Here is a 17,088-nt window from a genome sequence, read left to right on the forward strand (position 1 = left end):
GTCCTTGTGGTCATGTAGTGATTCACTTCAATTTGGGTGGTGGAGGACGAATCCCAGTTGCCTCTGCGTCTGAGACCATCAACCCACACATCTTATCACGTGGCTTGTTGAGTGTGTTGCCACAGAGACATAGCACATGTGGAGGCTTCACACCATCCACCGCAGCATCCGTGCTCAACTCACCACACACCCCACTGAGAACGAACCACATTATAGCGACCATGAGGAGGTTACCCCATGTGACTCTGGGCCAATTTGGTTGCTTAGGAGACCTGGCTGGAGTCACTCAGCACGCCCTGGGATTCAAACTAGCAAACTAGCAAACTCCAGGGGTGGTAGCCAGCATCTTTTACCACTGAGCTACCCAAGCCCCGATTATCATGGTATTTTAATATTGAACAACTGGGTCTGGTTCAAGGATAAAACAAGAAAATCTATTTTTAAAAATGCATTTGAAAAGTAGTTGAAAATATATGAAGACTTGGTAATAGTTTCCAGGTCCGTTTTAAAATGACCTTATAATAATAATAATAATAAATCTGTTGGTTGAAATATGTTAGTTTCCTGTGACATTAAATTGCTCAAAGTTGATGAAACACCCTGCTATAAATTGAATTATTTTCTTACCTCCTCACTAGCTTAATCGCAAAGAGATGCCTCTGCTTTATGATCTCCAATGTCAGTCATAAACTTTCCTTTAATATTACTGTTTAAAAAGAAGAATTTGGAGATATTTAAACAGTATAAAGATTTTCAAATAAAACGTATATCACCCAGCAGCCCTAAAACAACCTTAAAATAGCCTCAACAAACTTTGAAAAAGGTGACATTTTAACAACTTCCCTGATACTGTTGATCTGCTATGAGTTGTTTCTTGGTCTTTGTTGTATTCTATAGAAATAAAGTAGTGCTTTCAAAGAATTAGCACTGTCAGTGAATGCTGAAACTATTCCAAGGTTGTTTAAACATTGCTTTGTGATATTTCAAAAAAACACAGAAACTATTTCACTGTATGAATAGGGTTCTGAGAGACCACGGTTGCCCCATGGCATTTACCCATTTAGTAGAGCGCAACTTTGACCAGCCACTTTTTTTAGTTGCCTAGGTTCTGGAAGCATTTTTCCCATTCATTTTCTCCAGAGGTCTAAGCCTTGAACCAAATCAACCAGCTCTCAGATTGATCACATCATTACAACATTTCATTCAAAGCAAAAATGTCCTAAAATAAGAAATAAAGACAAGCATGAAAGAAGGTGTATTTGTGGAAGAATGAATGAACTGCTCAACCCACACTGAAAACAAACAAACAAAGTGTTACGCGGTTCAAGGATGGGAAAGCAGGAGGCGGGAACCAGCTGAGCAGTCAACGTAAACTTTAATGATACAAAGGAACTTAAACATAACATAAAACACACAGCAGCCGCGTACGTATCTCTCTCTCTCTCTGGTGTCCCCGGCTCCTCCTTTATCTCGTGCATCCTCTCGGCCCCTCCTCCTCGTCACACACACAGCGGCAGCGTGTGTCTCTCTCTCTCTGGTGTCCCCGGCTCCTCCTTTATCTCGTGCATCCTCTCGGCCCCTCCTCCTCGTCACACACACAGCGGCCGCGTGCGTCTCTCTCTCTCTCTCTCTCTCTCTCTCTGGTGTCCCCGGCTCCTCCTTTATCTCATGCATCCTCTCGGCCCCTCCTCCTCGCCACACATACAGCGGCTGCATGCATCTCTCTCTCTCTCTCTCTGGTGTCCCCGGCTCCTCCTTTATCTCATGCATCCTCTCGGCCCCTCCTCCTCGTCACACACACACAGCGGCCGCGTGCATCTCTCTCTCTCTCTCTCTGGTGTCCCCGGCTCCTCCTTTATCTCGTGCATCCTCTCGGACCCTCCTCCTCGTCACACACACAGCAGCCACGTGCGTCTCTCTCTCTCTCTCTGGTGTCCCCGGCTCCTCCTTTATCTCGTGCATCCTCTCGGCCCCCCCTCCTCATCACACACACAGCGGCCGCGTGCGTCTCTCTCGCTCTCTCTCTCTCTCTCTGATGTCCCCGGCTCCTCCTTTATCTCTCTTCCGCTGATATGTCACCTCAGCGCCGGGCGTGCATCCTCTCGGCCCCTCTTCCTTGTCACACACACAAAAAACAACAACGATTTGTTGGCTCAACAACCATAATGTTTAAATAAATAGCTTCTACACAGAAGTGTACATATTTATAAAATGTTTAGCTTAATTTTTTATTAATGTGTACAACACAAAATTTTAATTTTAAGGTGAACTTAGAGAGTTACATAAAGTAAATGAATATCCGTGAGCTCCTTAAACTTCTTTAGCTTACAAATGCATAACATTAAGGTTTTAAGTACTACTAACTTAAGCAATCAAGTACAGAACCGAGGCTGTGGGGAATACACATAAGCCCTTGCGCTTGAATAATTTAAGCATGTTTGTTTGGTCAAAAGGAACTTTTGTGGGCATTTAATTAGTTGTTATTAAGAATTAATAGAGATTTTAGCAATTTTATAGTATTGTTAATGTTGTTTTACTGTAAATTACTGTTTCGTGTAAAGCCACCATTAGGGTGATTATAGTGTTTGCATAAGTAGTTAACTTGGATCCTCTTCAATCCATGTAATGTTTTCTTTGCACATGTGAATATGCATAGCTGAAGTGCATCTTTATGTGCACTTCTTTGTGGAATCAAGTTTAATGCCTGACCTCAGTTATTATTTTCCTTAGTGCCAAGTAAATTAAGTAGATATAATGATATAAATGCTGATTTGAAACAACTTGCTGTAAGTTGCTAAATCTTATTCATGCGACATACTCTTTTTAAGTAAAAAAAGTTTAATGATCTGATACATTTGTGTATATCTTACGGATTTCTAGTTGTGCTGACATAAAATGACAATAAGTTGAATTTACTTAAAAAGCGTGATTCAAAAATGCTACAGATATATTTTAAGTAAATCCAGCACAAAATTTTTTTTCAGTGCATAAAGCATTGTAAAAAGTGTATATTGAATAAGTCAGGATTCAGTTTTTTGTCTTTTTAATGTATTTTCTTATCAGAAAACTCACTCCTGAATTTTATGCTCTAACACTACAGTTTTTGACAGGTAACTATCTAAGTAGTTCTCTAACGTTACTTAGCTTGCTTCTGCCATGTTTTAAAACCTCATCACAACCCTGCTTGCTGCAATTCCTGTTTACACGGTAATCACTTTACGCTTCTTTCCAAATTCTGGAATTATACATGATTTTTTTAAAATCACGTGGTCGGTCTGTCTTAAAAAGTTTATACCTCATCGCTAAAAACAATTTCTCTGTGGAGATTTTGAATGGGATTTTTGTTTCAAGAACCCACATTTGCACTCTAAAGATATAAATGTTTTTATTAAAATATTTACTTTGTTGATTAAATGAACTGAAGGGTTATACTGTAGTACTATGTAGTAGAAAACCAATACATAAGGACACTTAAAGAGAATGGCAGAATTCATTGATACGATGCACTGCTGTTGTAGAGAATACATTTCTCTATTACTGGTGTGTGTAATGCTCGTGCCATTTTGTGATTCTTAAAGAATTTTTTCATCCTAATATAATTTCAAACCTGTATTCGTTTCTTTTTTCTGTGGAACACACAGGGAAGATGTTCGGCAAATATCCTGGCTTTTCTTTGCTATACAGTGGAAGTGAATGACGATGCTGTAAATGTCCAAATTTGACACAAAAGGCACTATAAAATGGTCCACATGACTTCTGTGTTGTACTGCAAGTCTTTGCTGAAACATTTGCCCTCTGCCGTAGCTCTCAGATCTCATTCGTGCCATTTTTTAATTAACGTGAAAGCAGTAATTTCCATCAATTAATAATTCTGTGAATTTAATTGTATGGCTTTAAAGGAAGTGGTATATAGCACAGGAGTTGCATAGACCACTTTTATGATACATTTACAGTATAGTAATTTTCTTTTGTTATATTTGGAGCTTGACAGCCGCAGTCATGGAGAAAAAAAATTCTCCCCATGAATTACATGTAAGAAAGAAAATCATACAAGTTCACAATGACAAGAGGGCGAGTGTAAATGAAAATTGGTCACTAAAACCGAGATGAAAATAATGGAGAATTTTTAATAGAGACCAGCCAAGTGAACATGTCCACACACACTCATAGCACACAGCACCTGCAGTGTAGTGTCAACCTCTGATTCATTCCACTACAGCTGTAGAGCACCCAATCCTCTGTCCACCCACCCACACACTGACACACACACGTTCACAGCCAAATACACATACAGGTGTGTTGTGCTTAGTACTGCTGTGATGTGCAAGTGTCTGTTAGATATGTCATGTTTGTAAGAGAATACGTGTGTTCTCGTATGCAAGAGCATATATGCGTTTATTTGTGTGTTTGTGTGTGTGTGTGTGTGTGTTTGTGCATTCACACTGAACGATTGTTCCTCATGAACTACTTCACAAATGAGAACATCTCTGTTGCCTAGCAACGCTGACCAAACAGCAGCGGAGTCAAGTGCTCTAAAACCTAAACCCACACACACACACATACACACACACACCTCTCTCTCTCTCTCTCCAGCTGCAGAGCTTATTCAGTATAAGTATAAACAGACTCGTGTTTAAAGTTGGGGGATGTCAAGTAAACTCCAACAGTATAAAGTGGTATAATTCCATGACTAATGTGAGCTGTGTATGATGGGAAACAGATTTTTTGTCTCTTTGATTATGTCTACAGTATACATTACTTCCCTTTCAAAGCTAAAATGCACCTACACAGAAACTGAGAAATTAAATATTTTTTGATTGTACTATTATAAAAAAAATGAATCTGAGCATAGTTGAGCCAATTTGACACAGTAGACATTCTGTATACAGTAGGTATATATATATATACACACACCAATCAGCCACAACATTAAAACCACCTGAATAATATTGTGCAGGTCCCCCTCGTGCCACCAAAACAGCGCCATCCCGCATCTCAGAATAGCTTTCTGAGATGATATTCTTCTCACCACAGTTGTACAGAGCGGTTATCTGAGTTACCATAGACTTTTCAGTTCAAACCAGTCTGGCCATTCTCTGTTGACCTCCCTCATCAACAAGGCATTTCCGTCCACAGAACTGCCCCTCACTGGATGTTTTTTGTTTTTGGCACAATTCGTAAATTGTAAATTCTAGAGTAAATTCTAGAGACTGTTGTGTGTGAAAATCCCAGGAGATCAGCAGTTACAGAAATACTCAAACCAGCCCATCTGGCACCAACAATCATCCATGTGATTATCTAATCAGCCAATCATGTGGCAGCTGTGCAGTGCATAAAATCATGCAGATATGGGTCAGGAGCTTCAGTTAATGTTCACAACAACCATCAGAATGGGGGAAAAAATGTGATCTCAGTGATTTGGACCGTGGCATGATTGTTGGTGCCAGACGGGCTGGTTTGAGTATTTCTGTAACTGCTGATCTCCTGGGATTTTCACACACAACAGGTGCCTGAAACAAAAAATATCTAGTGAGGGGCAGTTCTGTGGATGGAAATGCCTTACAGGTTGCCGCTGTTTTGGCGGCACAAGGGGTGAGCAGAATAGCATCTCAGAATGCCCAACTTGTCGAACCTTTAGGCGGATGGGCTACAACAGCAGAAGACCATGTCAGGTTCCACTTCTGTCAACAAAGAATAGAAAACAGAGGCTACAGTGGGCCTACCATTTGTGTACATCAGCAGAAATACAGATTTGTCAGACCAGGCCATGTTTTTCCAATCGTCTACTGTCCAGTTTTGGTGAACCTGTGCCCACTGCAGCCTCAGTTTCCTGTTCTAAGCTAACAGTTGTGGTACCCGGAGAGGTCTTCTGCTGCTGTAGCCCATCCGCCTCAATGTTCGACATGTTGTAAGTTCAGAAATGCTTTTCTGCATAGCACTGTTGTAATGCGTGTTTATTTGGGTTACTGTCACCTTCTTGTCAGCTTGTACCAGTCTGGTCATTCTCCTCTGACCTCTGTCATTAACAAGCCATTTTCGCCTACAGAACTACCTCTCGCTGGATGTTTTTTTGTTTTTCACACCATTCTCTTTACACTCTAGAGACTGTTGTGTGTGAAAATCCCAGGAGATCAGCAGTTACAAAAATACTCAAACCAGCCAGACTGGCACCAACAATCATGCCATGGTCTAAATCACTGAGATCACATTTTTCCCCAATCTGATGGTTGATGTGAACATTAACTGAAGCTCCTGACCCATATCTGCATGATTGTATACATTACAGTGCTGCCACATGATTGACTGATTAGATAATCGCATGAATAAGTAGATGTACAGGTGTACCTAATAAAGTGGCTGGTGAGTGTATACATATATATATGCATTTTTTTCTTGTAGGCTATGTAAGATATGTATACAGTATATATATATATATATATATATATATATATATATATATATATACAAAAGTCTGAAACCACATTGAATGTCTAGGATTTTCAAATCTAATTTAATCCTTGAATTAAACAAAGTTTTAGGAATTGAAACATTTTAAACAAAGCAACATTATGACATAAAATTAATTTGATTGCCACGTCCACTCAAATACATTGTTGGTTAAAAAAAAGAAGAAAAAGATTCTGCTACATTTACGCCTCTCATTCACACTCGAACAGTGTTTTCCTCAACTGAAAACAGAGACTTTCAAAAACACTCTCGTGTTGCATACTTTGGAAAATGACTATGTTAGGAAACTGGAAATTCAAATTAAAATGGATTAGTGTGGATGAGGCCTCAGTTTCTGCATTATTTGTGACATTCTCAAATAATGCTGGGTAAACATGGATCACCAGGTGTCGCACAAACTTACTTAAAGCTGAAATATTTTACTTTTTCTGTGTTAAAATACTTTCTCCTATCCTACCTTAATATGCAGAGACAACTATAAGGAAGCCATTCATAGATTAATTTTCTCGTAAACTATAAGCACTTTGTCTCTGTGGCACTCTGAAAATCTTCTGTTTCATTTGAGTGACTCATCTATGCAAAGACAATGACATTGACTAGACCAGTCCCGTGAGTTGGTGGCGGAACTATCTCTTTGCTTGACCAACGGCAGATGGGAGGCGTATTCGGAAAGTATATTTTTGCAGTTCTATTTGATGGTGCTAGTGGCACAGAAATTACGTACTTCAGCTTTAACCTAATGCACCAAATATTATGAAATTCATATTATCAAATCAGCTTTATACTCAAATGCTAATAATTAATGTTAATTATAATACACTGAAGCCTTTTCAGTTGTGGTCTCAGGCTTTTGGACCCCACTCTACATATATAGATATATATAGATTATTATTTTACATTGAGACCACTCTGATTGGGTCCCATCAGTGTCCCGTTGGTATTACGCTTTACATAATGTGCTAAAAGGTCCTTTGATTGCCCTCATTGTCTTGTTAAGCTGCAGGTTCCCACAGTTTCATCAACTTCTTGTTTAAGTTCACAGCCTGTTCCCACATCTGTATACTTCTGAAACCCGACCAGCTAAAATTATGGTTGTAACACCTAAAGGGTGAAAACCCCTCCTTAGCACTGTGGTTTTCAACTTCTGCAGCAGTTCTCATGACATGCCACTCAACAGATCATAGTGAACATGCTGGTGAGAAATTATAGTACACTGCAGTGATACTGAGATGTAGCACTGGCTGGTCAACTTCGAGTGTACTTCTGAGGAATTGGCCTTATGATTTTTGGAAAAAACATCTCATAGACTCACACTGAAGGGGAGACCCAAGCCATATCTAGAGACCAGCATTTTATTAAGACTTACGAGTGGGTTTTTACTAATAACACCCTAGTAATTGCATAGCAATGCCCTGGCAACCACCCAGAACATCCTAGGATCCTGGTGGCGAATTTTGTATGGGCAAGCACAACTCATATTTTCTCCTGAAAATTTTTTAATCTAGTTTAATTGCCTTTTCTGCACACAAATGCAGTCACAATTTCAGTATAGCAACATTTATACTGTTTTACATGCATCACAATGTTTGTATCCTGCCTTAATTCGTGAATAGATAACAATGCACCTCTCTCTCTCTCTCTCATATTTTCTTTCCTAGGTTAGTTTGGCATATGCATATGAGACTAAGGATGCGCTATGTTTGGTGCTGACTATAATGAATGGTGGTGACCTGAAGTTTCATATCTATAACATGGGAAACTCTGGCTTTGATGAGCAGCGTGCAGTCTTTTATGCAGCAGAGATCTGCTGTGGCTTAGAGGACCTACATCGAGAAAGGATCATCTATAGGTGTGTGTGTGTGTGTATGTGTTCTTTTTGTCTGCATGTATTCATACTGTCCACAGAAAAAAACAGGACCTGTTGTGAAAGCCATGCGTGGACATATGCATGATAAATATTGCAGATTCTGATGATGCCACATTTTGGCATTGGTAAAGCAATTTTTTATGTCACTTCACATTTGAATATATCTTGATTTTGAATCTATTTCGAATAAAGCAGAAAAAAACTGCACACTGCTTTAGCTTGCAAGAAATCCAATATTTATTGAGATGGCAAATTTGGCAGCCCAGATCATTAAATGTTATACTACCACCCCCATATACAGTGGCCCCAAAAAGTAATGTCAAAATATCAAACCAAGTGGAAATTATTTTTAAACAAATGAGTTTATGTACTCTAAACTCTAAATGGCATGGCACAAGCTGATAGATCCTTTGAGCATGTAATTTATTAGCCGATCAACTTGCATACTTCATGGCCCAAGCTGATATGTCCACTGACATGCAGTCTGTTAGCAAGTCAACTTGCATATCTCTTTGTCTAACATTTACATTTCCTCAGTTGTTTGCAAGTAAGCCAGGTTCACTGCCATACGTTATGAGAGGTTTCTCTCTGAAACCCTCCTCCTCCCCAGCACCACTTGTCTAGATCTGTTTAAAGGTGATTTTATGTACAATATGTCTTATTGTTCTGCAGCGGTATGTCTTACAGAATTTCTTATTTATGTCTAATTGTGCGGCAGCATGTCTAACTTAGTTGTGTTAAGAGGTCTAGCATCATTTGTTTTGCATATTGCTATTTGTTTGACATTTTGTTATCTAATGCCATGAAATTACCACTATAATTATTATTATTAGAGTTATATTCTATAAATTACTTTACTTTTTTACAGGGACCTGAAACCTGAGAATATTCTCCTAGATGACTGTGGTAAGCAGCTTTTATTCACACATTACCTGTATTATATAGTTTGTTTCTGCTGTGCTTTTCCTTGTTTGTCTTCCACCTTAATTTGTACTCTTGAACTCTTATTACACCTTATTAACACCCTGATGTTCAACATCAACATTTTGAATTATTGTTACTTCTTTTATCAGAGCATTTATCTCTATGAGAATGCCTGGAGTGTATGGAAGTGTCATGTTTGGGCTTGTTAGGACCAATTCTGAATGTTTTAACGGGATGTTAATCTCCAGGGCACATCCGTATATCAGATCTGGGATTGGCCGTCCAGATTCCAGAAGGAGAGACGATACGAGGGCGTGTTGGCACAGTGGGATATATGGGTAAGAGCCAATCACATTCTGTATCTCTTCACCCGTGCTTGTCAGTGTTGTAGATCAGTGGTTCTCAACTAGTGGGTAGCGACCCAAAAATGGGATGCAGGTCTGTTATTATAGAGTTGCAGACAGCAGGAAAATACAATGGCAAATGCAAGAATTAAAGTGCAGTTAACCATATAATTTTGAATAGGTAAGCAAAATAAATAGGTTTGTAAATATATAGTTCAGTGTTTGTTCCATGTGTTAAGTTGATACAGTAAATCAGACTTCTGCTGTTGTTTATTCCTTTACAAAATTGGCAGTTTTTCTATTCAGCCTATGTCATTTTAATAATTTTGCATGTCTTTGTGTGTGTTTTCAGCTCCAGAGGTCATTCAGAACGAGAGCTACACCTTCAGTCCTGACTGGTGGGGTTTGGGCTGTCTCATTTACGAGATGATTCAGGGTCAGTCTCCGTTCCGCCGTCGTAAAGAGCGGGTGAAGAGAGAGGAGGTGGACCACCGTGTGTGCGAGGACCAGGAGGAATACTCAGACAAATTCTCTGAAGATGCTAAAGACATCTGCCGACAGGTGGACACTTTATACTCTGTAGTACTGTTGAAGAAATAGTTCACCCAAATATAAACCCAATTTGATTTTCATTCTTCTAAGAAACAAAAGAGGAGATGTAAGGCAGAATGTACGAACAGCTCTTTTTCATACAATGAAAGGAAATAGTTATTTTTGCTGCCAAAAGGATTTAAAAAAAGCACCATCACCTCTGCCATAGCTCCCAAAGTTCATTCAGATCATTTTAAACTAAATGAATAGTTCACCCAAATATGTAAATTCTCTCATCAGTTACTCACCCTCATGCCATCCCGGATGTTTGTGACTTTCTTCTGCTGAACACAAATGAAGATTTTTAGTAGAATATTTCAGCTCTGTAGGTCCATACAATGCAAGTGAATGGTGGCCAGAACTTTGAAGCTCAAAACTGCATATAAAGAAAGCATAAGAAGCACTCTTTTGGGTGCTTTTTTTTCATTGTTTAACATGATTTCCTCTGTCTGAGATCACTTACCCTCTCTTTTCCTGGACTCTACAGTTGTTATGTAAAGATCCAAAGGAGCGCTTGGGATGCAAAGGTTGCGGAGCTGCAGAAGTCAAACTGCATCCCATATTCCGCAACATCAACTTCAAGCGATTGGAGGCCAACATGCTGGACCCGCCCTTCTGTCCTGATGTGAGTTATATATTGACCCATTTCATGCTCAGATTTTCCCATTGGTCTAAGTATGCAAATTAGATGCTATGGTGTTTTTGTCAAGGAAAGCATGCAGGAGTTTGGCTGAAGTTCACATCTCAATTCACATACTTACACTACACACTAAAATTATACACTAGTTTGGTGATTAGAACGCACATTCTTTTCAGTAGTAAAAAGACAGTACTCCGATGCATCTTGATACCACAGGCCCCTTTGTGGCATACTGTTTGCGTTTGCATTTAAGCATTAGCATCTAGCTAAATTAATTACCATAAATGTTATTATTACTTCATTTTTACGTTCATATATGTATTTACAAACTGGCATACTATCTTAAATGTACTAAGACATGTGCTCCAGACACGTTGAGAACTGGTGCTTATCTGAGAGGTGCTGGTTCAAATCTGGCTCACTTTTGTTATCAGGGACAGTAAGGGACAGTAAAACAGCTCATAGAGAGTTGTAGTACATTATGTATACTGTCTATTCTTTTATGCTGCATGCATATGCTTATGAGTTTATAGAGTGTTTTGTATCTAATGCAATAATTTTCAGACATTTTTAAGTGTCCAAATACTTTTTGGGCCACTTTATATACATCTCACATGTTTTGAAGTGATGCATATGAAAATGCTATGATGTATAGTATATTGTATGTTTATATTTGATTTCCTCTCTGCTGTAGTATTGCAGTCTGACTAGATCATCAGGGTGCAAGTTTGTTTATACATGTCTTATCTGCTGTTTCTAGCCACGTGCAGTGTACTGCAAGGATGTTCTGGACATTGAGCAGTTTTCCACAGTCAAAGGTGTAAACCTCGATCCTACAGATGATGACTTCTACCACAAGTTTGTAACAGGGAGTGTCTCCATCCCCTGGCAGAATGAGGTACTGCACTCTGGTCAGTTCATAACAGTAACAATTTTTTGTAAATACACGGCTGTGAAGTAGTTCAAGCTTCGATGACCACAGCGCAGTTGCTTATCACTTTGCCACCTTCTAACCGAATAGAAACTTTTGAATTAGTAACAGTTGTTCGGGCTGTTTCTGAGCTAGATAGTTAATCGGTGACAGTAGTACGGGCATGCACATTTTAAGGACTGAACCTGAAAAATGTCTCGTGATAATCACAAATGAGAAAGAATTTTAGACATAACTGAGAAATCCATTAAGTATCATAAGCTACAAAAGCGTCAACTCTGAGCAATATCCTAGGTGGTAATGTGGCCATGATGTGAAGCAGAAAACAGGGCTAGAATGACTAGAACAAAGTGTGTACAATCGTGTGCTTGTGTGTGTATTTCAGATGATTGAGATGGAGTGCTTTAAGGAGATTAATGTATTCGAGATGGACGGTGCACTGTGTTCTGATCTGGATGTGAACCGGCCAAACCCCGCACCCAAGCGAGGATTCTTCTACCGCTTATTCCACAGAGAGGCAAGTGCTAGTGCGCCACCCGCTGTGGTCTGAGGGGGTGGGGCTTGAGGTATTTCTGGCTCTTTCCAAACAGACTGTTCCCACCTTCGTCAATTGGTTTTGGTCCCTATGTACACTTGTTTACCATTTATGAACTTCAATGATAAAACATCCTCTGCTTGACCGTACTTTTCTATCTCATTGGTGATAGTCACAGAACAGGGTGAAAGTGTCCCAAATTAAATTTTTTGGTTTACATAGCACATAGAGAAATATTTTGAATCTTATTGTTCAGCTCTGTGATGTGAATGTAGCCTGTATCTCGTTCTCTCTCATTTTTGTGTTTATACGGTGGACACAAATCTAATATACTCTTTTAAACTAAGCTTAATTTAGCTTTACTCTTACTAATTCTAACCAGAGTTCAGTCATGACAACTCTTGGAAAGATTTAGCATGGTAATGTGGGGATGACATATTGATAGGATATTGGTCTTGGAGGTCTCTTGGAGGACTTGGAGACTCGTTCTCTCACCGCGTTATTAAGCGATGTGGAGGCGCAGTCAGGTGCTGAGGTGATGCGGCCAATGGGTTACTCCACTTGACATTAGCTTATCACAACACACCGCTGTTACTTTGCACACTCGCCAAACAGAAAAATGACAAATTATCAGAAAGAGCGAGGAGCGCCAACAAAGTGTTGTGGGCAAGTTCAAAGTATCGAGTCGCTCTAAATAAGATGACATCTCCTCACGCGGCACCTGCAGGTCGAGAGAAATTTGTCAGAACAAGACGAAAAGTTAAAGTAAGCCAGGAAAATATAAGCAGAAATACGTGAGTATTGTCTGTCTAAGTGGGATAAGTGAGTTGCTTACAAACAATCGCTCTGTACTGTTGTGTCTTGCAGTTACTTTTCATAGTTTTCCATAATTTTTCAATCCTAAATAAATAAAAAGACATCAGTATGACGAATAATGGTCAGCTTAACACTAATATTCTCTGTTCTGTTGAAGCTATTATTCACAAAGGTATGAACCATTTACCATAGCAACCAATATTTTCTGCCAAAATAACATAGTTACAGCAATTATTGTTACCAGGCCTACTATAAAACTTTTTTTTCATATGGTAAATTCATATGGAATCACTTTCAAACTGTGTGTAATCTTTTCATGACTAAAAGATCCCACCAGTTTTGTTTATCTGTTTTTTTTTTTTTTTTTTTTTTTTTTGTATTTTTGTTACAAAAAATAAATAAATAACAAATTATCATGATAATGGGTCATTATCAAAATATGTGACAAACATGTCCCTTGACTTTTCAGTCATGTAAAAGATTTAAAACAGTCAAAAAAAAAAAACACACACACACACACACACAAAACAACAACAAACAAAAAACAAAACAAAAAACATATAAAAGGCATCATTCTATAAATTAACCTTTTATTAAATAAAAAAAAAATGGTTTTACTCTATATGTTTTACATACAGTTTTTTAGAAATTATATTTGAATTTGGCAATTGCCTGAAAACCTGCTTGTCTCCTGCATCTGGTTAAGCAAGCACTTCTATGACATATTTTTACTCTTTTTGTTTTCTTAGGTTAAATGAATAGTTCACCCAAAAATGAAAATTTTCTCATCATTTACTCACCTTCATGCCATCACAAATGTGTATGACTTTCTTTTTGAAATTATGATTTTTTGAAGAATATTTCAGCTCTGCAGGTCCATACAATGCAAGTGAATGAGAGCCAAAATGTTTACTCTCCAAAAAGCACATAAAGGCATCATAAAAGTAATCCATACAACCCCAGTAGTTAAATCCCTATATTCAGAAGTGATAGGTGTGGGTGAGAAACAGATCAAAATGTAAGTAATTTTTTGCTAGAAATTCTTCTCCCTGCCCAGTACGGGGTGGTATGCATGAAGAATGTGAATCACCAAAAACACAAGAAGAAAAATGTGATCTGTATCTCACCCAAAACTTGTATTTTCATAATACAAAAATTATAGAAAAGAACTTCCAAGGTTCAGAGGAAGAAGAGGCTGCTCAAATGTGCATATAGTGATTTTCCCACCATGTTGAAAAAAATAATAATTTACATTTTAACTGTATTTTTTCCACTTGGTTCATTTAATATGTCATTGGTGTTACATTGTTTAATGTTCATGTGAAAGATTTTTATTGAGAAAAAAAAATGCTTCATTTTGACTTTATTTGACATTGATTTATTGACTTTAGTCTGATCAGTGGTGTATGTTTTCATCACTGGTGTTACAACCCTTGCTTAATTCATTAAACTAAATTAAATACAACAGTCCTTTATGAATAAAAATAATATCAAGATGTTAAAAGTTTTTTAACCCTCAGCTTTTATGGGCAAAAACTAAACTGAACTGAATTGAAAATTTCAATATTTCAGTAAGTCGGAATGTCAAAATTTTTCGATAATTACTCACCTGTAGTACCTATGGTATTTCTGGCAAAAATAAGGTTGCCATGGAACTTGTTTGTGGGGGTTACAAAATATGATGCTTTCCAGTTCAAACTGGATGCAATTGATTTTATCAGTTCCAACAAGAAATTTCTTTTTTAACTTAATTTCTACAGTTGAGAGTGTGCATGTTTGTGTGCATGTTCAAATGTTTACATTTTTTTAGTCTGTGAAAGGATAAAAATGATTACTGTAAGAGTCTGTCTATATAACAATTGCATATTGCATGGTTTTGTAAATGTGGGTCCCAGGTAAACACAACATTTCTAATTTGGGTCCTGGGCCGAGAAAGTTTAAGAACACCTGATTTAATCTAATGACCGAAGATAGCAATGTCTGCCAGTGCCTGATTTAGCTACGGCTTACTTTGATAAAGGCGTGCTTTAATGTACTGTATGTTGTTTACCTGATTTGCTGGCTAAATGTAAGGTTTTCCCTGGGACTAAAACACTTGTTTACGGAAAAATTTAATAATCTATATATATAAAAATAAATATAGCTGCAAGTAGCGATGACGGGCCCAAGCACAACTGGTCCATTTCCACCCGGTGGCTTTCGGAAAACAATGCAAGGTGGACACATGCATTTGACATTACTCTAAACAATTTTTGAAGCAATTTGGGTAAATATAAGAGGACTATTTTAAAGTCTGTTGTAGGAGCCACACTTCCTGCTGCCAGGTGTTGGCACTATGACCGTGACCCAAAATAGTCAAATCATACATTGCATACAGAAGATATGATACACTTCCTGTTTCCCATTTCTTGCCATTCATTTAATGCCTCACCATGGCAACACTGTTCGATATATCAAAATCTGTTTGCAATTTAGCATTTTCAATGTCTTGGCATGATGTTGTCTAAATTTGATGATAGCCTCATGAATCACCTAGGAGGAGTATTTAAAAGTTCAGAGACTGCAATATTATAAAAATCCAAAATGGCTGACTTCCTGTTGGGTTGACCAAATGACTATAATTATGAAAGTTGTCCGGCTTAATGAGAACTATATATATATACCAATTTTGGTGACTGTAGGTGAAAATGTGTGTGCTACAGAGGCCGTCTTACACACCCATTTTAAAGTGGGCGCTACTAAGCCCCCACACACCCATGCCTGAACTTTTGCCCAGGCCATGGCGACACTGTTCAAAATATCAAAAATCTGTTTGCAATTTTGCATCTACAGTGTTTTGGCATGATGTTGACAAATTTGGTGCCAGTCACATGAATCACCTAGGAGGAGTATTTAAAAGTTCAGAACTTGCGATTTTTAGAAAATCCCAAATAGCCGACTTCCTTTTGGGCGGAGCTAATGACTATAATTATGAAAGTTGTCTGGCTTGATGAGAACATATATGTACCAATTTTGGTGACTGTAGGTGAAAATGGGGGTGCAACAAAGGCCGTCTTACACACCCATTTTAAAAGGGCCGCTACAGAGCCTAAATTTGGTGACAATCACATTAATCCCATAGGAAGAGTATTTAGAAGTTCAGGGCCTGCAGTTTTCAAAAAATGCATAGTCAGTCCAAAATGGCTGGCTTCCTGTTGGGCAGAGCTAATGACTATAAATTTGAAAGTTGTCCGGCTTGATGAGAACAAAATATGTAGCAAGTTTGGTGACTGTAGAAGAAACTGACCCCACCACTTTTGTCAAAAGGTGGTGCTACAGAGCTCCCCAGTCACGCAAATGTGTTAACTTTTGACCAGGTGTAATGGCCGACAACTCTGTGTGCATAATATCATGAAAATTCAAGCAGGCCAAGTACCTCAAAAACATTTGAATATACATAAAAAGGAATAAGACATTTAATGCATTGCCATGGCAACACTATTTAAGATATCAAGAATCCCTTCAGAATTTGAAATCTGCTCTGTCTTGACATTATTCAAAAAAAAATTGAAGCAATTCAGGAAAACATAAGAGAGATATTTCAAAGTCTGTTTAAAGTGCCACACTTACTTCCGCCAGTTGGTGGCACTACGAATGTGACCCACAATAGCCACATTAATGTGATCAGCCTGCAAGGCCAAACGTACGGCTAAATTTGATGTAAATCACACGATGCACACAGAAGATATGAGACACTTCCTTTTTCCCATTTTTTTTACGTTAATTTATCGCGTTGCCATGACAACAACGTTCGATATATCAAAAATCTGTTCACAATTTAGCATCGTCAATGTCTTGGCATGATGTCACCCACATTTGCTACCTGTAACATGAAATCCCTAGGAGGAGTATTTCAAATTCCAGAGCATGCATTTTTCAAACAATCCAAAATGGCTGACTTCCTGTTGGGTAGAGCTTATGACTGTCAGTATG

At 38.3% G+C, this 17,088-nt stretch overlaps 1 protein-coding gene across 2 annotated transcripts in view; it reads left to right on the forward strand.

The window, feature by feature from the left end:
- Nucleotides 1-17,088, forward strand: part of grk4 (G protein-coupled receptor kinase 4) — a 49,517-nt gene that overhangs the window by 28,122 nt on the left and 4,307 nt on the right. For both annotated transcript variants that reach the window (XM_051705134.1, XM_051705135.1), the window contains 7 exons: nt 8,127-8,317; nt 9,204-9,241; nt 9,508-9,597; nt 9,956-10,164; nt 10,682-10,819; nt 11,595-11,732; nt 12,151-12,282. In XM_051705134.1, the coding sequence (XP_051561094.1) occupies nt 8,127-8,317; nt 9,204-9,241; nt 9,508-9,597; nt 9,956-10,164; nt 10,682-10,819; nt 11,595-11,732; nt 12,151-12,282 (936 nt within the window). The remainder of the gene's footprint in view (nt 1-8,126; nt 8,318-9,203; nt 9,242-9,507; nt 9,598-9,955; nt 10,165-10,681; nt 10,820-11,594; nt 11,733-12,150; nt 12,283-17,088) is intronic.

This window comes from Myxocyprinus asiaticus, chromosome 8 (assembly GCF_019703515.2).
Source record: "Myxocyprinus asiaticus isolate MX2 ecotype Aquarium Trade chromosome 8, UBuf_Myxa_2, whole genome shotgun sequence".
In the NCBI taxonomy this organism is placed as follows: Eukaryota; Metazoa; Chordata; class Actinopteri; order Cypriniformes; family Catostomidae; genus Myxocyprinus; species Myxocyprinus asiaticus.